At 45.4% G+C, this 22890-nt stretch overlaps 1 protein-coding gene across 2 annotated transcripts in view; it reads left to right on the forward strand.

Moving 5' to 3' along the window:
- The window catches only part of EXOC4 (exocyst complex component 4), a 568367-nt gene that overhangs the window by 67878 nt on the left and 477599 nt on the right, over positions 1-22890 (forward strand). For both annotated transcript variants that reach the window (XM_019543773.1, XM_019543775.1), the window contains exon 6: positions 9007-9250. In XM_019543773.1, the coding sequence (XP_019399318.1) occupies positions 9007-9250 (244 nt within the window). The remainder of the gene's footprint in view (positions 1-9006; positions 9251-22890) is intronic.

Here is a 22890-nt window from a genome sequence, read left to right on the forward strand (position 1 = left end):
CCAATGTATAACAGAAGTAACTTCAGGGAAGCTAATGGAGGTGAAGTGGCCCCAAGTCATCTCCCAACGAGACCCAGTAAGGACACCTGGAGAAGCACAGCTTTTGTAGATCAGGACACTAGATTCTGAACCTGGGGAGCAACATGGGGCATTTGTACACATGTATGCAACACAGCACTGGGCGCATTTAAAATGTACACCTTGCTGGGGTGTTTGACCCCAGTACTCTTTCCTGCCATGGCAGGGGGTCGGACTCGATGATCTGCTCAGGTCCCTTCCGACCCTAGAAACTATGAAACTATGAAAAGTGCCTGGCACTGCATTGGGTACATTTATGTAAATGGTAAAATGTCGAGAAAATGGCAGCGTGCTTTTGAACTAAAATGCATCGAAGGTGTGTTAATTCAAAAGCACACCGCTGCCATTTGCTCAGTGCTGATGCGCATTTGGCCTTCTATACGAATGTATGTGATGCAGCACCAGGCATATCATTTTGCATGCTCTGTAGACTCGATTAATCTGCATTTCCCCCCCCCCCGAGTTTATGCTACTAGAAGTGATTAATTGAGTCTGCTCCAATGCGATGGATTTCTGGTGCGTCGGAGCAGACAGCGTGCATGTGTGTAAGTGCACATGGAGACAGAGGTGGGGCTGTGCGAATACCTTAGGCCTTAAAAAGACTGATTTCCTCTTAACATTTTCATTGATCTCTCCCTGAATTTTGCCATGTCAGAATGGGCGAGGAGGCAGATTACAGAAAGATTGGAATCCACATAAATCTGTTTTCTTAATGGGCATTTGCTGCCCAGTGACAATAAGTATAGGTCAAAATAGGAGTTCTGCCATGGAAATTTATGCAGGTGAAATCTCTTCAAAAAATCTGAAACTAGGCCTTTGGGGCTGTATGAACTTGCATCCTTTTATCTAAAAGGGTTGGAGGAAGAGGGGCATAATCTGAAAAGACACAAATCATGTAAAGTAGTACATAAAATTTTACCAGCTGCCTGTAAAACCGCACAGCTAATGAAATATACCGCCATAAATAGCAGCAAATTTTGATCATACGTGCAAATGAAAAACAAGCCCCAAGAGTACATTCCTTGGCTACTGCACGTGGATGAGTTATCAACAGCTGTTTTTCTGGGGATCAAACTTGGACGATTAAAGTGCCTCCTGCGGCATTTTTCCTTCTTGTGAAATGGCAGGATCATACAAATTAGGGTGTCATCGATTAGAACAGACGTTTTTATTTGTCATCCTCAAACTGGGGGTCGCCAGGGGAACTGTAGCCTGCGATATTGTTGAGGTGATAAATTAATCATGTTAATTCCACTTTTTGGTCATTTAAATCCAAAATGATCTTTACTGTTAAGTAGACAGTTGTGCCTTTTCAGATGTCTGTGTGGAGTTGCGAAGAGGGCATCCTTCTTTATGGAAAGAAGAGGGCAAAGTCATTGCTCTCATGCAGAGAACTACTGACGGATATAATTTATTGAGCTTCATACTTGCATTATGTTATGTTACTAGTCGAGCTAAATACCTTCAAGATTCCTAGACAGGAATTTGGACCATCCAAAGAAGGCAATTCCCCTCTTCTCCCAAATTCCATCCAAAATTTTGTACTTGAGTTAAGGTTTCGTGATGCATCTGTAAAATGATGTCTGATGCTGGATAGCTGTCCCTGTACCCTGGAAATGTATAGTAAAATGGGTACTTGATTTCTGCAATGACATCCCATCCATAGTGAAGTTCAGACTGTGTTACATGACAACACTTTAACATGGTTTTGGTTATAAATGGCTTTGAAGATGCTTGGCCACCCACTCTAGATGGACATTGCAAACAATTACAGAACCACTTTTGGTGCCAGGTTCTTTCAGTTGCTGATCAAACCTCCTTAAGAACTGGCTGGCTGAACCACATCCCCACACTTAGCTGGGATCATGGTAGATGTAGGGCACATGGATCCTGAAAATCCTTACGTAAATGAATAGTCCTTGAATATAGTAACAGCATTCAGAGGTGTAGCTTTGAATTATTTTGGTGCCCTGGGTGTCAGGGGAGAGGAAGCAAATGCTTACTTCATCATGCAGGGGTGCTGCTTTTGGTGCGGTGTGGGCTGGCGTCCCCTTTGAAGTGGCACCTGGGGCTGGTGTCCCACCTCCCCGTCCCTCCCCACCCAGCTTGTGCTACTGGAAGTGTTGATTGGTTACCTGGACCTGCTCATAGATGTTAGGGTCGGAAGGGCCCTCAATAGATCATCAAGTCTGACCCCCTGCATAGGCAGGAAAGAGTGCTGGGATCAGATGACCCCAGCCAGATGCCCATCCAACCATCTCCCTTGGGAGCCCATTCCAGATTTTGGCCACTCTGACTGTGAAGAAGTTTTTCCTAATGTCCAGTCTAAATCTGCTCTCTGCTAGCTTATGGCCATTATTTCTTGTGACTCCCAAGGATGCGTTGGTGAGTAGAGCCTCACCAATTCCTTCTGCGCCCCCATGATGAATTTCTAGGCAGCCACAAGGTCGCCTCTCCACCTTCTCTTGCAGAGGCTGAAGAGGTCCAGGTGCCCTAGTCTCTCCTCGCAGGGCTTGGCCTGCAAGCCCTTAACCACGCAAGTGGCTCTTTTCTGGACCCTCTCCAGGTTATCCACATCCCTCTTGAAGTGCGGCGCCCAAAACTGGACGCAGTACTCCAGCTGTGGTCTGACCACCGCCCGATAGAGGGGAAGTATCACCTCCCCGGTTCTGTTTGTCATGCATTTGCTGATGCACGATAAAGTGCTGTTAGCTTTGCTGATGACTTCGTCACACTGACGACTCGTGTTCATCTTGGAGTCCACTAGGACTCCGAGATCCCTTTCCGCTTCCGTGCTGCCGAGCAGGTCATTTCCTAGGCAGTAGGTGTGTTGGGCATTTTTCCTCCCTAGATGCAGCACTTTGCATTTCTCCTTGTTAAATTGCATCTTATTGTTTTCTGCCCGTTTGTCCAACCTGTCCAGGTCTGCCTGTAGTTGTTCCCTGCCCTCCGGTGTGTCCACTTCTCCCCACAGTTTTGCATCATCTGCAGACTTGGACAGAGTACACTTCACTCCCTCGCCCAAGTCACTGATGAAGACATTGAAGAGTATCGGTCCAAGGACTGAGCCCTGCGGGATGCCACTGCCCACTCCCTTCCAGGTCAATACCGACCCGTCCTGCACTACTCTCTGGGTACGACCCCCTAGCCAATTTGCCACCCACCAGACTGTGTAACCATCCAAGTCACAGCCTCTTAACTTGTTCACCAGGATGGGGTGGGATACCATATCAAAGGCCTTCCTGAGCTCTAAGTAAACGATATCCACCCCTCCTCCTGCGTCCAGGTGTTTTGTATCCTGGTCATACAAAGAGACTAGATTAGTCAGGCATGATCTACCTGCTATGAACCCCTGCTGGTTTCCCTTCAGCATAATTTTTTCCTGCTGGGCTCTCACGTATATGAGCCTAAATAATCTTTTCTAAGGATGGAGGTGACTTTGCCAAGGATGGAGGTGAGACTGACTGCCTATAGTTGCCTGGATGCTCCGTTCTCCCTTTCTTGAAAATAGGGACCACATTGGCCCTTTTCCAGTCCTCTGGGACCTGTCCCGTGCGCCACGAGCGCTCAAATATTCTTGCCAGTGGCTGTGCAATGACGTCAGCCAGTGCCTTCAGCAACCTCGGAGGGAGCTGATCCGGGCCTGCCGACTTAAATGCATGCAGTCCTTCCAAGTGACTCTCTGCAACATCTCAGGGTCAACGCTTGGTGAGAGCTTGCGGAATCAGACCCGTATTTTTTAAGTGGTTTAGCAAGAGCTATGCTTTAAATGGTTGTAATTTAGCTCCAGAGCTCATCTGTTCAAAGTCCAGTGTTTAAAAAACTAATTAAATAAGCTGCTGGTAAATTGGGATGTTAAACTACTATTATAAGCGGGCAGGGCAGGAGGCTAATTATGATCTAAACTGGTGGGGTTCAAAACCTTGCTCCCTTTAACACAGCTTTTCATTGTACAGTGTTGTTTTAAAAAAAAACACACAAAAAACCTCACCAGTGTTGCTTGTGGAGGAGTATAGCTTTCATTTTTGGCTTCTTTCTTAGTGTTTTAGTTTGAAGCGAAGTAAAAATGATATTAAGGGGAAAAAAATCCAGATTCATTTTTCTTTTTGCTTACCCTTAAAAGGAAGGCTAATAAAACTGAAGTTTCAGATACAAAAATAGTTGAGCAAATAATCACTTGAATGTTTGTTTGCAATGGTATATGTGCATGTGTGCCCACACATGCACTCTCCCCTCCATCCCCAGTCTTTTCTGCTTTTTCCAGTGGATTATTGAATAGAAGTTAAGGACAAAGTATTTACCCCAGTTCAAAAGATTCTTACCAGTACACTCAAGATGTAAAACCTGCAGATCTATAGTGAATAAAATAGATTGTAGTTGTTATGGTTTTGACTTGTTCTTCATGAACCATAGAGAAGTTGGGCTGGAAGGGACCTCTAGAGGTTATCTAGTCCAACCCCTCCTTTTGAGGCAGGATCATTCCTATCTAAACCATCCTGAACAAATCCATTGTCCAGCATATTAGTAAAACGACGCAGTCAGCTCTGACACAGGCAGAGGACATGGTACCCTAATGTATTACAGCTAAAGCAGGGGGGACATGTTGGCCAATGTCCTGCTGTTGGGACAGTTGTTCAAAAGATGCTTGAGAGATCCAAGGAAGGTCATGTCTCCTGCTACGAAGGAAGGTAAACCTTTCCCCCCAGCCAGTGGGATAAAATTCCTTTGTAACCCCAAGTTTATGCTGACCCTGATCAGAGAGGGCAAGACCTAGCCTGTAAGCTCTGGATTTGTCAGGAGCATTGGTATATGCCAGTCAAAATCCATTCCTTGGGTGCAGCCAACACCCAATGCTTCTGGGAAAGGTTGGGGGGGGGGAAGAAACCCCTGACACAGCAGCCGGGGCGGGGAGGGAATTGCGTTCTGGCCCCATACAGCAACCACAAAGCCTTAAAGTCTGGGAAATACCCGTAGTAGGGCATAGATATAGCTCCTCCAGATTATTATTGACAGTTGCCCAACCCAGTCTTGAACGTCCTCAGTGATGGGGAGCCCACAGCTTCCCTAGGCATCTGCTCCAATGCCTCGTTCTGATGGTGAAGACATTTTTTTCCTGGTATCCAGTCTAAGCCTAATTCACTGCAGCTTCATGCCATTAGTTCCCATCTGCAGTAAGAGAGAAAAGGTGTTTTCCCTCTTCTTTATGGCAGTCTGTCAGATGTCTGAAGACTGCTTTCATGTCTGCGTTTAAGTACCTTTTCTGCATGCTAAGCATGCCTATTTCCTTCAACCTCTCCTCAAATGGCTTGCCTTCCAAGCCCTTTGTCATCTTTGTTGCCTGCCTCTGGACCCTCTAACTTCTTCATGTCCTTCTTAAATTGTAGTCCAAAACTGCACATGGTATTCTACATGAGGCAGAGTAGAGAGGCATTATCATTTCCCATGTCTTGCACTTAATGCTTCTGTTGCATCCCAAAACTGCATTTGTCCTCTGGACAGCTACATCACACTGCATGCTCATTTGGAGTCTCTGATCTACCTAGACGTCTAGCTTTTTCTCCATAGTGCTGCCATCCAGTTGGGTATCACTTGCTTTGCATTTGTTTAATTATTCTGACTTAGGTTTCGAGTGGCATTAGTAGTTAATGGGTCCAAGTCAGCACCCCAAGCTGTTCTTATCTGTCTATCCCTGTTGGTCCTCCTCTTTGTGTAAGATTGGATCTCTAGTGGTCCATTTTCACCTGTTGCCCAATTTTGAGACCTTGTAAAGCAGGTTTGATTTCTTTGCCAAAGATTTGTGCTCAAGTGTCCTATTACAGTTCTTTAATGGCAAGAGCGGTTATGCTACTGAGGTATGACAAATGCTAGTTTATGGAAAGGGGACATCTTTGCATCTTAAGCTGTAATGTAACCAAGTCTCAGAAGATGAGAGCACTCTTCATTTAACGTCTTTCAGCAACCTTCATGTGAATTGGACATTCAAATACTGATGAGGCTTCAGCTATCTCCTGTGTAGCTAATATACCGAATTAGCCTGACCCTATTTGCTATCATGTCACTAAGGGGCATTGGACTGCTGAACATGCCACTTATGCATGGGAAATAAACGGCGTACCTAACTAATTGTGGGCATTCAAGATCAGTTGACACTCTTTGAAAATGTCTTGGAATCCACCTTAGTTTGAATCCCATGAGTTGACCTCACTGTCTTTTATGTTTTTCCCCTCTAGTTTTCCTTAATGTGCATTATTCATTTCATGTCCTAGACTGTTACATAGCAGTGTTGTGTGCCATTAAACGGGCCCTTCCCTGGAGTGATTGTATTGTAATGATAGAAAACTTATTCCCCCCAAAGTCTTTTCTCTTTTGTGGTGTCCCCCAATTTAACAAAAATTTCTTAAATCCTTCATTCCTCTGGATTTTAGTGTCCCTTGCATAGTTCCTACCCACAAATCTTCGCACCGTCTCTTGTTTGTCTCTTGCTTAATATGTGATGATTAGGTCTAATGGAGTGGTTGAGCCCCATGCAGAGTATATGGTGCACAAAATAGTTTGGAAGTTCTCAGGAGGAAAAGTGCAATATAAAAGTAAATGTGAAGGTACAGACTGTAGTGTTTTGATTAACTGCATGACTCAAGTGCTTGGTAAATCTCTCACATTTTCGTGGACTGGTTGCCAAATGCATACTACACCATGTACTTCCACTAAAACCTTCCTTGCAACTTCCACAAATTACTGGGTTTAGCTGTGGAAGATTTAAAACCTACCAAAAAACAACAACAAACAACAATGCCCCCCATTTGAAATTTGAATTAGTTGGTTTTTGACTCATCAGGTCACCGTTCTATCTCCTTATTTATGTCCACGTCCTCAGGAAGTCTATTTTGAGAGTATGGCCAGAGCTGGTACTGGAAATAGTGCATAGGGTAAGTCAGGGGTGTGGTGTCTGGGGTTACACCAGTGGATACAGAATGTATTCTTTGCTCCCTACATGGAAAAATAGGGTTGGGGTGATAGCTACGCAGGTTAACTGGCACTGAAATAAGTTTTAATAGTGTAACTAAAAATGGTGTGATATTAAAAGCAACATGAGAATGATAATGGGAATTATATGGATGCCTTCTGGCAGAAAATAGAGCTGTGCAGAGCATTTTGCAAGTTTTGGATCACTGATGATGTTACATCCTCAAAAATATTGGATGTCTCTAACTTTAACATACTCTAAGGCTGACTTCTAGAAATGATCCGGCTGAAGTATTTGGACAGATGTCAAGCAAGATTTGTAGGCCTTGCCTCAATGGCCCAAAGCCACATTATGGTCTAGGGCAACAAGAGCTTGGGAGCACTGGTCAGACGCTCATTAAAATGACTGTATTATTGTATCCTCTGCCTTGCAGGAGGTTGAAAGGTCCTGTGTGATCTTTGATGCATTTCTGAGCCTGTGTCTGGATGGTGGTTAAGAGCTGAAATGTAATGAGCAGCTTTGCCCAGGATTTTATGACATGATGATTCACGCTATGTAAAATATTAATAGTTTCATTGCTTCTTGCATTCAAATTGGCTTTCAGTCCTAGTTACTCAGGCTATAAGGCAGTAAACAAGCATTTTTTGGTGGTGGTTGTTGTTGTTCTCTCTCAAGTTCAGGAAAAGACTTCAGACATATTGCTATTGCTGTTGGTGTGAGGATGTGGTAGCAAAGGAAGGGCCAAGATTGGGGTTGTGATGAGTTGGGCGCCTGTTTGAGTTGCTGTTTGCTTGACCACTGGTCCACTCCTATGGACTCTTTTAGGGTAGTGTCATCTTGTCAGCTGAATATAAAGCCCTTTGCTCCTTTCTGACAGTCTTTGTCATCTTTGCCAAACGTTATGATGTTTTTGGTGGTTTCTGTAGATGACTTTTATTTCTAATTAGGCTGTTATAGGGCAGCGTACGTCAGGGGAGTCCTCTTTTCCCCGAGAGTCTGAGCTTGGTTTGGCACCAGCAGGATGTCGGCTCTTTTTACTCTCTGTACTAGTAACCAGATGAAGCAACTCTGACATTACAATGTAGACTTCTGCTATGTCTCTTTGTACTTCCAGCCAAGCTGTCAGCAAGCCATGTAGCTGTTGTACAGCTTTTACAACACCCTCTAGTTGGGTTTCCATTGAAGACTTCCCTTTATGTTGCCTTTTAAACATACAATTAATTTTTTTTGCTCAGTCCTTAACACAGGCATCCTTTGTTGCCATTGTTCATTATCTGGAAATTAAGAATTTTTTGATTAATGAACATACTTAAAAACAAGTCGTAGGGTAATGTGTTTTTTCTGGCTACAGTCTCCTAGCAACGTATCTTCCTATTAAGGTATCCCTTGTTATTTCAGGTGGACTGTTTCCAAAATACCTTTGTAAATTCTTCATCTAGTTTTTTAAATTGAACCTTTTCTCTTTTCTTTTTTTTACACATCTTACAAAGATTGACAAAGGTTGATTTCGTTTCTTCAACTCTTCAACAGTAGGAGTAAAACTATGAACTAGAATATGAAGAAGGAAGAGGGAAGGCTTTGGGTTACAAATTCATAAGGATTTTGGTTGTTCCCATAATAAACCTTCTTGTGAAGCATAGAAAACAGCTGGATTAGGCCTAATTTCACAGCTGTACAATGATTAAGTAATAACTCATATTTATAGGTGTTTTCATGCTAGACTTTCTTATGCCCTGTAATAGGCCTGTACATTTATACCGTCCTTATATATGAACTCGTAGTTTTGATTCAGTCTAATTTGCTGGCTGCTCTGTTTAATACACGGGGAAAGAAGCTGAGTTGTACAATGTCCTAACACCTATTCCTCCAGGTGCTCAGACAAAGCAGTAGAAATATTTGATTAGTTTGGTGGTGCTTGTATGTTGAGCAGGTTGAACGGTTTGTGGTGCTGTTCTGTGTTCCAGCGAGAGAGATGACCTTGCTGGAGATCAAAGAAGATTCAGAACTGGATCCAGAAGAGAACAGTGCCGTTTTCATGGGGATCCTTATCAAAGGGCTGGCCAAGCTGAAAAAAATCTCCGAGACGGTGAAGGCCATCCAGGATCGTTTGGAACAGGAGCTTAAGCAGATTGTCAAGAGGTCCACGACCCAGGTTGCAGACAGTGGCTATCAGAGAGGGGAGAGCCTTTCCCAGGAGAACCAGCCCAGGTAAGCACATCTCAAATACTAGAGCATAAGCTGGGAATACCAGTCTGTTGGCTATCACTCACAAGAGCAGCAACAGATGTCTCCAAGGGTAAAATTTTCAGTGGCATAGGAACCTAAGGGAATGTCTCCATGATGGTAACAGCAAGCCTTGAATAGGATGACCGTGAGCCTCCAGATGCCTGCCCTCCCTCCCCACTTCCTTGTGATCACATCAGAAATATGCAAGTGGGGCTCCTGTCCTTCTTTTTGTTACTCTCAGGATTTTGATCTCTAGCATGCTTGAGACATCGCTGTGGAGGACAGTGGAGCAGCTGTGTGGAATTGGAGCTTGCCAGTGGGAGTGGGTGGTCTGGGAAGCCCTGGCTGGGATGCTGTGCTCTTGCCATGTGCATCTGCCTGCGGGCTCATTTTAAATTGCTGGATATTAAATGAAATTAAAAAAAAAAACCCTCAGTAGTTTAGAAGAATACTCTTCAACGTACATTGCTTCCTTTTTAGCCAGGAATATCAGTGTTGGGGACAAGTCCTTTAACCCTCTCTCCCGACAGAACTTTTTTCAGAGCCCTTGTACTTGTGCACACGTGGAAGATGAAATTGCTCTCCAAGTCCATCTGATATCCTTGTGGGCAGGCATGTGATTATAACTTTTCTCCAGTGGAGTAAAGGTGAAGCATTTACTTTCTACATATCCTGCTGCCTTGAGCTGCAGTGAATCAGATATTCACATGTTTGATGCTAAAGGATTATTAAGTTGCACCTTAAATTTTAAATTAAAAGATCAATTCTAGATTTTCAGCTTTAATTCTGATATAGTCCAGAAGCAAAACCTTAGGAAAAAATTCTTTGTAGAAATAATTTGGCCAAATTCTAGTCTGATTTGCAACACCACTGAGATTAATTAGATAAGCAGCAAAGAAGTGACTTGCTTTTTTAACGTGAATCTATTTGACATTCATTTGAGCCATTTCCTTGGAAATAAGGCTCTCAGAAAGGTGTTAAATATTTATACCTAAAATCTTACCTTCTGGTATTTGTAGCATTTGTTATTTAAATTGAAGTATTTATATTTTGTTAGCTTCCAGGGTCTTGTTGGTAATTCTGGAAGGAAAAATTTAGCTCGCCAAATATTTCCTTTTTAATTGTAATCGTCTTGACTTTGCCATCACCATTCCTGCAGCAGCCTTTTCTTATAGATCGAATCCTGCCACCGATATCTTTTCCTGGTGAATAGAGCTCATTATTAGTTTGTGTGTGTGTGAAGACTGAATTTCCAGTTCTTGCTTCCTTCTGAAGGGCAAGGAGATCTTCAGTCTCCTTGCTTTATGGCCTTAGTCCTGTGATGCTGCATGCCTTCAGTGCCTGTTGAAATCAGTGCGTTGAAGGACACTTGATGTTCTGTAGACTCGGATTATATTATATAATGATGTCAACAGACTCCTTGCTCAGACCCTGGGTCCTGAGATGCACAGGAGCTGTTTAGCTGTACATGTTATGTTTCCTTGTAAAGCTCCTAAAAAATATTTGAAAAAAGAGAGGAGCCACCACTGGGAAGGGACCTACACTGCCCTGCTTCTGAGCAAAGTGAAATGGCAAGTGCTCCGTGGTACATTCCCTACTTATTTAAAGGTGAATTAAAGTGTTTGAAAGCAAGTGCAATAAAAAGATCCCCACTTAACACAGCCCCTATGTGGAGAGTTAGGGAAAACCAGCCTAACAAATTAACTGTGTTTTAAATCAAGAGCTCGGGTCTTTTCCTCCTGGAAAGCCAAAGGTTCTGTTTCTCTTACAAGAGCAGAAATCCGGAAGAACTTAAATCTGAGCAGGGTGTAGTCCTCTACGGCGTTTAAATGTTAATGAGATTTTCAGCCGTGCTAGGTTCTTGACCTCAGGACTTGGCAGGTAAAAATGCTTTTGGTTCACCTTAAAGCTAGCCTCACACACGAATACCTCTTTGTCTTTTTTTTTGCATCACTTGAGCTCATTGCCTGCCTTCAGCTGCTGTACTTAAAGGATATCCATAAAAAGTTATTACTACTGGCTAATAAAATGACTAATAAAAGATGACAGAGAGAGGCCCATAGGGCCTGAATCTGTGTTGTAGCTTCATCAGATTGCTGTGCACTAAGCTCATTGCATTTGCACGTAGTTTGTATCTATTTTTCACTACTGTGTAGTGGCAACCGAAAGGCCGGCTGGTATCTGCTTTTTCTGAAAAATGGCAGCGTCTCTGCTCCACTTGAGCCGGAGGCTAGTGGCCCGCGTTTGGAAATTCAAAAGGAATCGCTTTAGGAACTCCGTAGACAAAATGACTGTTTTCTTCCTTGAGAATTAAGCTGCTGAAGAATGGCCCTGCAATTTGTTTGGCAATGTTGCCCTTGGACTCTGGGGGGTCTTGTGCCTTCCTTTCCTTGCTGTATTTTACTTCTCTACTTGGAGTGACAGTGTAACTTTTTATTTGTGATTTAATTCTTTGAAAGCATTATGAAACAACTGTCCAGAATGCATGTTTTTTCTTCCTGGGGGGTGGGGGGGAAGTCAGTGCCTGTGTTTAGGTTCCAGGTAATATCAGGAATGGTGGGTGGAGGAGGATCTGCATTTTGTCTGTAAACTAGGTAAAACCATCTAAATGTCTGTACTGTCAAGCCTCCTTGTTCTAATATGCACTTATGTGCACATCTGCATTTTTTATATGCAGGTCTATGGACAATAAACCCAAGTTTGCAAGCTCAGGTGGAGATAAGGGGACATACTGGGCTTGAGCCGTCTCCCCTTTTGCCTACCTGCAGGCTTCACTGTCTCATAGTTTATAGTTTCATGGTTTCTAGGGTCGGAAGGGACCTGAGCAGATCATTGAGTCTGACCCCCTGCCATGGCAGGAAAGAGTACTGGGGTCAAACGACCCCAGCAAAGGTGTTCGTCTAGCTTCCTCTTAAACACCCCCAGGGTAGGAGCCTGCACCACTTTTCTTGGAAGTTGGTTCCAGATCCTAGCTGCCCTGATTGTGAAGTCTTGCCTCCTGATGTCTAGTCTGAATCTCCCCTCTGCCAGCTTGTGACCGCTATTCCTGGTCACTCCTGGCAGTGCACGCGGGAACAGGGACTCCCCCAATGCCTGCTGGTCCCCCCTGACTAGTTTGTAACAGGCCACAAGATCCCCCTCAGCCTTCTCTTGTGGAGGCTGAACAGGTTCAGGTCCCGTAGCCTCCCCTCATAGGGCCTGCCCTGCTGCCCCCGATCATGCGAGTGGCCTCCTCTGGACCCTCTCCATGCTGTCCGCATCCCTCCTGAAGTGTGGCGCCCAGACCTGGATGCAGTACTCCAGCTGCGGCCTGACCAGTGCCGCATAGAGGGGGAGGATTACCTCCTTGGACCTGCTCGAGATGCGTCTGTGGATGCAGGACAAGGTGTGGTTGGCCTTCCTGACCGCGTCCCCACACTGCTGGCCCATGTTCATCTTGGCATCAATGATGACCCCAAGATCCTCTTCTGCCGCTGCCCTGATGAGAAGGGAGATCCCCAGCCTGTAGGTATGGTGCTGTTTCTTCCTCCCCAGGTGCAGCCCCTTGCACTTGTCGAATCCTTCTGAAAGTCCAGAAAGACTATGTCCGCTGCTACTCCTGCTTCTAAGGATTTGGTGATCTGATCGTAGAAGGCCACCAGGTTGGTCTGACAGGACCTGCCTCTAATGAACCCATGTTGGTTGCCCCTAAGCATAATCTCCCCCCCGGCCCCTCGTGGACATGTGCCAGGATAATGCTCTCAAAAACCTTATCCAGGATCGAGGTAAGACTAACTGGTCCACAGTTCCCCAGGTCCTCCTTCCTCCCCTTTTTGAAGATGGGAACCACATTGGCCCTCTTCCAGTCCTCTGGCACCACACCAAAGCACCATGAGTGCTCGTACAGCCGTGCCAGGGGTCCCGCAATGACCTCAGCTAATTCCCTCAGCACCCTAGGGTGGAGATCGTATGGACCAGCTGATTTCAATACATCCCGTCCCTCCAGATGTTCCCTGACTAGACCCTCCCTGACCCTTGGCCTGGGTGCGCCTCCCCTGGGGTCTGAGGGGGGCTTGGTGGGGGGCTGATCTGGTCCGTGCTCAGGAAAATGGAGGCAAAGAAGTCGTTAAATAGGTTAGCTTCATCATCTGGTGTGACAACCAAATTTCCTAGCGTGTCTTGCAGGGGCCCCATGTTACCCAGTACCTTCTTTTTGCCCCCTGTGTATTTAAAAAAGGACTTCTTGTTGTCCTGGATCCGGGAAGTTAGTCCCAGTCCCATGTCTGCCTTGGCCTCCCTGACTCCCCCCTGCAGCCCCAAGCAACCCCAGTATAGTCCTCCCTGGTGACAGCCCCTCCCTGCCATTGGGTATACGCCTCCCTTTTAGCTAGGAGACATTCCCGCATGCTTTTGGTGAGCCATGGGGGCTTTTGCGCCCTCCTGTCCCCTTTGCTCCATGTTGGGATGACCTCCCTTTGGGCTCGGAGGATCGTCTCCTTAAGGAGCGACCACTCTCCTTGGACACCCGGCTCCCCTCCCCTCTGGGACCTCAGTGCCTCCCTGACTATTCTCCTTAGCTCATTGAAGTCTGCCCTCCTGAAGTCCAGGGCTGCTGCCTTGGTGCCGGCCTTTGCCACCTTGCGCTGGATGGTGAGTCCCAGCAGGCGATGATCGCTGTTGTCCAGGTGGTCGAGCACCCGCAGCCCCCGCACCAGATCGTCGCCCGTGGCCAGCGCCAGGTCCAACAAGGCGTCTCCCCGGTGGGGCTGTGCACCTCCTGGTTTAGATGGAGGTCCTGCATTTTGGCTAGGAAGCTACGTGAGCCGTCAGACCTGGCTGACTGCTCTTCCTAGCAGATGTCTGAAAAGTTCAGGTCCGCCATGATGACCACATCGTTTGACCTAACTACCTCCGTGAGCTGACATGAGAATTCCTGGTCTCAGGTAAAAGGGCTGGAGTACAGCCCCCTTGGCATTCCCAGGATTCCCTTGATCTGTATTTTCTGACTCTTCTAGTCAATACTCACTCCCTTCTCTGTTGGGGCAGAGGTAAGTACACTGGAAATCCAGCTAGATAACCAGTGTGTCCCTAGTCTAAATCCTTCTGCAGCCCTGCACAATGTGTGCCAGGTGATGCTATGAAATGGCAGAATAAGATGGGTACTATTGGAAACTGATAGTTGAGGCTATTTAGAAGCTCTGTTTTTAGTGGTTTTCTCTCTCCTGTATGGCACACCTGAATTTAATTAGTTCGGGGCCACTTTTTTGCGCTATGCTACATTTACACTGTATTGCATTTTGGAATTGCTAGCAGGCAGCCTATCTGCTTCTCTTGTTCTTTTGTTTTCTTTGGAGGTACTCGTTTGCTTAATAAATGTTTGCTTTCCTGTATAGAATTGGCTGTCAAAGCATGTACAGAGAAACATACCCATATTTATGCAGAGATTTCATTAAAGTATCAGAAAACAGCCACTTGAGAACTAAATTTATGTGGAGTCCTATGATTTACATCCTACAGAGGTGGAAGGTTGCAACAGGGAAAAGGGTAGACCTGTGGAAATCACACTAAAAGCCTTCTGTTAATTAAGATTAGAAAAATCATCAGGGGCAATTTACCTCCTGAAAGAAGAGTGCAGACCCCTATACGTAGGCTTCCTACTCCATTTGCAAACTTAAAAAAAAAAAAAAAAAAATGGACTAATTTCTTAAATCTATCTGAATTCAAGAGGACTTTGAAAATTATTAACAAATTTATAGTTTTCCACATACAGAATCAAATCATTGGGGTCATCTTAAATGCTGCCCTCCCCCAACACTGTGGCAGGGAAAATGGGGTTGGGGTGGGGGGGGCAAGTAACATGCCCCCAGCCACTCCTGCCCCACCAGCTGTTGCCACCTGCCCTATGCAGCAACTCTTGCTCTAGCTTTGGCCCAGGGCATGGAGCACACAGTGGCCAGATGGCAGTGGCTGCAGCAGCTCGGGGCCAGGGCTGCTTCCCTGCCGCTGCGTAGTCTCGCCTGTGCTCCGGCCTTACCGTGCAGTCTCCCCCACATTTTCCTCCTCTGCACCATGGTCACCCCCTGTGAGTACCCCTCACTCCATACCAAACGATCCTCTCCCAGGTCGAAGCTGTTGCTGCAGCAGCCTGCCTCGGACCAGTACTCGAATCGCGCATGAGGTTTCTTTTTCATAGTTGTTAGGCTGGAAGAGACCTTGCAGATCATTGGGTCCAGCCCCCCTGCACTTGTGTAGGAAAGACTGTTGAATGAAGAAGAGAAGCCCTTGTCTTAGATTTGAGTATTTCATTGGGTCCCCTGACCAAGTGTAATCAAGAAAGCAGTGCATGTACTCCCAGTCAGATCCCCATAGACATCAGCTACATGGTTAAGAGATGGACACCTATGCCCTCCTTATACTGCTTCCCAGTATGGCAATTTGGGAACTCTATTCTCTGAAAGCTAGCTGTGACTTTTAGGACTGCTTTTGGTACCCACCACCTGTGAGACAATTTAAGAAGCTCATCATGTCACCAAAAACTCAAGAGTTGACTCACCAACATCCAACTGGTGAGCCGCAGAGGTGTCTCCAGCTCCCAGATAGTAGTAGCCATTCTTTCCTACCCTGCCACGTGGTCCCTCAGTTGAGTATTTTGGCATGGGGGGGATGTAACAAGTTTTCCCACAAATCCGTGGAAGTCTGAAGCTGCTGTTAGTCATCCCAGGTCTGCCAGATAATATGATCCCACCATGCTCTGCTAGGTCATCTTCTCCAAATGTGCTGCTTGTTCAGAAACTGGGTTGCGGGTGGTCTTGCCAGTGGTTAGACATCCAAAGCACAGGTGTAGTTCTGGTTGGCTCTCGTGGGAGTTGGGGGTATGGAGGAGGTGCGGCATCAGAACCGGATTTGGGAGCCATAGCTGAAGTCAAAACAGGCCAGGGTCAAAAGCCATAGCCAGAAGCAGGGTAAGCCAATAACTAACCAAGATCAGGAACTAGAAGTCAGAGCTGATGGTGAAACCAGGATCAAGATCCAAGAACCAGAATTGGAGGATGCCAAGGGTCTTGCCAAAATCAGAAACCAGAGTTGGAGCTAGGAGTCGGCACAAGAAAACCATCAAAGAAGAACACAAGGTCAGAAGCAAGAATTTTGTTTTTGCTCCAGACAAGGAGATATCGGGTGAGGAACTGTAGCCAGAGCTTGATTTGGTGACTCTGGGAACCAAGCAGAGGCTGGAGTTGACACTGAGGTGGACCTTCGGGGCTCCAGGAGCAGAGCAAGAGCTGGAGCTAACACGGGCTGGAGTGAGTTTTGGACTCTCCAGGAACAGGGGCAGAAACTGAAGCTGGGGAAGGCTTCAGACACTCTGAGACTGGAACGAGAGGAGAGGTCAGATCCAGTGCCAAATTTGGAGAAATGAGGCACGTAATAGGAACAGGAGCCAGGTTTAGAAGCTCTGGGGACTGGGGCTAGACTTCAGACAGGCTTTGGGAGCAGAGCAGGAACTGGAGTTGGAGGCAGAGTAGAAAGAGGGACCAGGAATAGAGTTGGAATGGGCTGGAACGGGAGCTGGGCTCAGAGCAGGCTTCAGGAATTGCAGGACCTGGGGCTGGAGCCAGCGTGGGCTTCTGGAGCCTGGAAGCGGAGCTAGGACTAGAGCCAGAGCTGGAGCAACAGCATGCTTTGAGCCCCCTGGGAATGTACTGACAGCTGGAGCAAACCTTGGGGTGGAGGGTGATGGGAGGGGCTGGGCTTGGTACTGGATGAGGCCTCTTGGTAGCAGGGCTGGCAGCTCTGCCTCAGCCCCTTCAGGGCTATCACAGATGGCCCGGTTCAGAGGGGATCAAACATCCAGGCCTGGATGAACACATCCAGGTTGTCTAGAGCGTGACTCAACCGCTCTATTAAAGCAAAAGTAAAACGCAGGGCATTGCCAGAAGGGAGGTAGATCATCACACTCACCTTTGCCATGTCGGAGGGGTGGCTCCAGGGGCACGTAGTAAATAGGTGGTAGCACTGGGTGAAATCCAGGGGCGCAGTCCGCAACACAAGGCAGGGTCAGGATCCAGGGAGGAGCTTGCAGAGATAGAAGAGCCTGATGTCATTTGAGTTGTCGTTTCCTTAGGTGCGTTCTTAAAAATTGCAATCTGGAATTGGCAAATTTATTTTGTGGAGAAATACCTAAAATTAGTGTTGCGTTGACTTGTAGGCCACGCACATCTTTACCCCCCTAAAAATCGGAAGTGGATTTTCTTTGTCAGTGTTAACCCTTTTGTGGCTGCTTCCAAATTGGTAAGTGTCGTATTGGGGGGGCAAGGTATGCAAAATAATATGGTATCTCTAGTGCTGCAGAAAATCTTTGACGTGACTCTGAAGGACAAGATAATAATGGGAGACCTTAACTTTTCATTGGTTTCAGTCTCCACAGTTCTCCGAGAGCTCTTTGGCTCTTGAGCCTTAGTGAAACGTGTCAGACTGCTTAATTTGGAGCAGCAGTCGATTGGAAGCGTTACTCCTGATGACCAAAGATATTGATCCAGATCATAATTTTTCTGGGATGATCTAGTTGGGGATGATCCTGCTTTAAGCAGGGGGTTGGACCAGATGATCTCCTGAGGTCCCTTCCACCCCAAATTTTCTAAGATTTCCTGATCAGCTGAGATTGTAAATGGTCATAGTTCTGGCACTAGATACAAGTTCCTGTGGGTGGTATTATTGGAATAACTGCATGGTTGGGACAGACGTATGCAAGCTTCCAGGTAGCACTATCCCCTTCCTCAGGCTTGTGGCACTGACAACCCAGTCCACTATCAGCAGACTATTACCAAGTCTGATCACCCTGAGTTCACTGATTCAAGTGATTTAATCTTAAATAGCATCCTTTCCTTGTAGGCTCTTAAGGCACGTCTTTAATTGCCTTTAACAACTTTTGTTTTTGAGACTTAAACCCAACAACAAGCGAAACTTCCCAGCACCCTGAACATGGCAGAGGGTTTTACTATGGGTAAAGTTATCATTGGTGACCTCGTTCAAGTACCAGTGATCACTTTGCATCACGTCATTCTTTTTCATAGCCTAGATGATGGGACTTGCCTTGGGCTGTCTCTCGCTATCTGTTGATGTATTTACCATATTTCTTGCTAAGGCGATACTATGGGCTTGAACGGACAAAACTGCCCTGAGCAGCCCTTTCTCACTGTGATGCTCGCTCTGCTTGGGTCACTCGTCCCAGAAGGGGACAAACCTTTCTGCTTCCTGCCCTGCAGTCTAGCCCCTTAGACTATTATTTTTATGCTTTTCAGTGGCTCTTTAACCCCTACTATGTTCATTTTCAGTCACCTTGCCTCAAAATCAGCCAACGGACTTGTAAAGAAAATTCTTGCAGAAAGGGCAGTTTAAAATGATTAGAGACTTTGGGGATCTTCAATGCATATAAAAAATTATGTGGGAAAAGATGACGATGGGTTAGACTGGAAAAGGGCACATGGAGGGTTTAGCTGAAAATGTCTGCAGAGCGCGCATCCCCACTGTCCTATGATGAGAGGAAGAAGAAACTTTTCGTTAGAGACTCTAAATAACTTTTTGCCTTGTGCATCCTATTGCAATATCAACAGTGCGAACAACTGAATCTCCTTAATCGTGTGCATGGGTGCGTGAAAGAAAACGTAACTGGCAGGTGTACACCATCTAAGCTGTTTAATTTAGTCGTACAAAATTGCGCTGGTCTGGGGCAAATTCCTTTTTTTTAAATGAATGATTAAACTTATCGGTAATGGCATGATTGGCATCCTTTTCTCTGCGAGAGACTGTGCATATTGCAGCCTATGGTGTAGATGGTTTCTAGTGTCTCATGTAAACCATTTGACAGAATAGTCCAAGATTTGCATGATCGTGGCGGTGGTTGCAAGCATATATGTTATCATTGGGTGGTTCGGAAGCTGCTTGCATCCTGAGGACTCTTTCTTCAAGCTGTTGGAGCCAATTCCCATCATGGACTTCAGTGCCCTGGTAGGAGACGGTAATGCCACTTGTTCCGATCATTTGCCAAGGGTTTTCGTTGTTCAGGATCAATTCCAAATGCCTTCATATCTCGCTTGCATGTGTTTTTCTAGCACAGCTTGAGATGTCCTGTTGTTCTTCTTCCCTCTGGTAGTTTCCTGTATGGCATGTGTTTGGGGGAGAGAATGGCAGGTGAATAGATTTTTGTATCAGCTGGTAAATTTTTGGTTTTGTGCATTTTTGATTATAGAGGTGTCTAGTGACTACAACATAAGGTGGTTTGTTCCACTCAAAGCTGGGTGTAAATCATGCAATCAAAGAAAATGCCCAGACCCTGCAAATTCTGCCTTTGTTTCTTGTTTGTCGTTGGGTGCTCTGGTTTGTCTCAGGTTGGTTCCTTACTTGTTCACTTTTTGGCTTCTCCCAAATGCAACTTACTCACTGCAACAGGTATCAAATCATATCTTGTTTTCCCAAGGCTTCTGAAGTTAGTTTTCTGGAGAAACACTCTCTGTAACGGAGGTAGAAGCCCTGTTTCTCAGGATTTTCTGCCCCATTTCCCTAAATGTGATGACATCAGTGTCTCAACAGCAATTGAGACAGGACAGGCTTTGCGAGGGCAGTGTCTTCTCCCAACTGCGTGACTTGACCCCGTCTTTTGTGAGGCCAGGGTTTTTACGCCCAGTCTTTCCACCATGTGAAACTTGACCTGTTTAAAATGCAGCAGTAGTAATATGGGTACAAACATTCCCTGCTGCTGTCTGCCCTACCATTTCCAGAGCATCTTTGCTCTCCTCTCCAATCTGCACCAAAGCTGTAGATGTGCTGAGACCTGTAGGCTGCTCTGCTCCAGTTCACCAACTCTCTGATGTAGGTTTCTGTTCCTAATTTTGAAAATGAGCAGCCCGGACAAAACTTTAAGAAAAAGTTTATATTGCTGAAATACATTTCTGAGTTACGTAAATTCTTAAAATAAAACTACATTAACACCCCCACATGCCTTATCACATAAGTGCTCTAATTCCCAAATATATACTGCTGGTCTACAAAAAGTCTTTGACACTTTAAAGATGCAACAAACTTCACAAGCACTGACTCACCTTTATGGTATTCCCATGGTATCATTTTTCTCTGCTGCTAATCTGGTGTTATTTGTGTAGTGTTAGAGGTGAGTTGAAAAGGTCTCTGTCCAAAATGCCTTCATATCCAGATAGGAATATATCAAGAAGGAATTGCTTTGTAGTACAGGGGCTCTATGTACTCTGTTGGTTTGTTTTTTTGGACAAGGGCTAGAACTGCAAATTCAAATCTGGCTCTAGATTTGCAAGATTTAAGAGTTTGGATCTTTGTGAAGACCCAAGGGGGTATGGTAATGCAGAGGAAGCAGAAAAGAAGTTCAGGTCAGGAAACGAACTTCCCAAAGGTCCAAGCTTTCCTGAGCAGGGACTTTTCAGCTCATAGATTTCATAGACATTAGGGCTGGAAGGGACCTTGGAAGATCATTGAGTCCAGCCCCGCGCCCAAAGGGCAGGAAGTCAGCTGGGGGATCCCAGCTCATTTGTATTTTTATGATAACATAAAATCATAGGGTTGGAAAGGACTTCAAGGGTCATCTGGTCCAACCCTCTGAGCAAATGCAGAGATATGGTTCCTAAATCATCACTATCCAAATGACTTATCCAATCTCCGCTTGAAAACCTCCAATGAATATATTTTATACTTCCCTAGGCAGTGCAGCTCACTACCTCACTGCTCTAACAGTAAGGATGTTTTTCCTGAGATCTAATCAACATTTACTTTGCTGTAAGATAAGCCATAGTTTTGTGCCCTACCCTCTGTTAGAAGGGCAAACAATTTTTCTCCTTCTTTACAACAGCCTTCCAAATACTTGAAAATTGCTATCATGCCCTCCTTGTCTCCTTTTCTTCAAGCTAAACCTATGCAACTCTCTCAACCTTTCCTCTTCTGGCTTGTCTTCCAAGCCTTTTATCATTTTTGTAACCTGACTCTGGACCCTCTCCAGGGTTTCCATATTCCTCTTAAATCGGGAGCCCCAAACTTCATGCAGTATTGAAGATGAAGTCTAATCAGCTCTGAGCAGCGGCACAGTCGCTTCCTGTGTTTTGCACCTAACCTTCTGCTGATGGAGCCCAAAAGTATGTTTGCGACTGTATCACACTGCTGATTCATGTTGTTTGTGATCCATCAGAAAACCCCAGATTCCTTTCAGCAGTGCTACCACCCAGCCGGTTATTTCCCACTCTGAATTTATGAATTATTTTTTTTCCCCCCAGGTGTAGCACCGTACATTTGTTTGAGCTGAACTTCATTGTATTGTCCCTAGCCCGTAGATGACCTCTCAGCTAGCCCTCTTCTGCTGATCTACCTTACAAAGATTGTCCTCTGTCTTTCCATTTAATCAGGATGCTCTTTCCCCTTAACTGGCTGAGCTCTATATTTGACTCTTGCTGGTGTGTTAACTGTACAACTGTTGAAGATCTCTGACATTTGCCCACGTAACTGCTTGTAGATGGTTATGTATGAGGGATTTATAGTGTACATATTGAACCATCTGGAAGAGTCATTTCTTTGGGTAATGTACTGCTTTTACCTTTGGTGCGGGTTGGTATTGAAGTCAAGGAGGGGATGTTGTGTAGGGTAGTTAAGTGTCTGACACGAGCAGAGGGAAGATATCTTGACATTACCTTGGGATTGTATGCATTTGTATTGCTCAGTAAAAAGCAGTAAAGTTAATAGAAATTTTCTTTCTTCTAAATAATAAGACTAAATGGGGTAAGTCATTGTCTTATCACAACATAGTTTTAGGCTTTTGCAATGGTACATTAATTACAATAATTGGGCAGTAAAGAAGCCATAGGAAGAGCTAATGTGTTGTATGTTTTGATGGGGTTATAGCCATAACACCTTATGCGTAATAATAAAATCTTGATAATTGACATGGCTGATGAGCTCTGGCACTTCAGGCTTCTGAGATTCCTTGTAGAATTTTAAATTATTCCGTACTCTTTTTTTTCCCTGTAATCCATCGTTAGCAGTGTATTATATCTAGTCTCTGTGTGCAAGTCCCTGGAACTCTTACATCTTTGAGTTCAGAGGAGAGAAACAAAAGGTCATGTTTCCCACTGCTTTTTGCTTTAAGCTTCATTGTTGTAGTTCTCTTGCACAACCTCTGAGGAAAATGCATTATATCCCACCTGTAGTAGGGATGTACTGTTATACCTCTTTTCCAGATGGTGACCTGGGGGAAGTCTGCACAGGAAAGTGAAGGTCTAGATCAGGGCTGGGCAATTATTTCAGGTGGAGGGCTGCTGAACGAGTTTTGGTGACCTGTTGAGGGCCACAAGGGTGAGCTGTTGAGGGCTACCTTGACAGGTGCCCCTGCCCCCTGGTTGCCATCTTGGGACTTGAAGTCCTGTCCCCTAACCCCTGACCTTTGCTACTGGAAGTTCCTCCCCTTGCCCTGGCAGTACTCCTTTTGCTGGGGTGGGGGGGAGGTTGCCATCTTGAAACTGGAGAAAAACAAATTGTATAGATTCATAGATACTAGGGTCGGAAGGGACCTCAATAGATCATCGAGTCCGACCCCCTGCATAAGCAGGAAAGAGTGCTGGGCCTACATTACCCCA

Source organism: Crocodylus porosus, unplaced genomic scaffold, assembly GCF_001723895.1.
Source record: "Crocodylus porosus isolate Cpor-Errol unplaced genomic scaffold, CroPor_comp1, whole genome shotgun sequence".
NCBI lineage: Eukaryota > Metazoa > Chordata > Crocodylia > Crocodylidae > Crocodylus > Crocodylus porosus.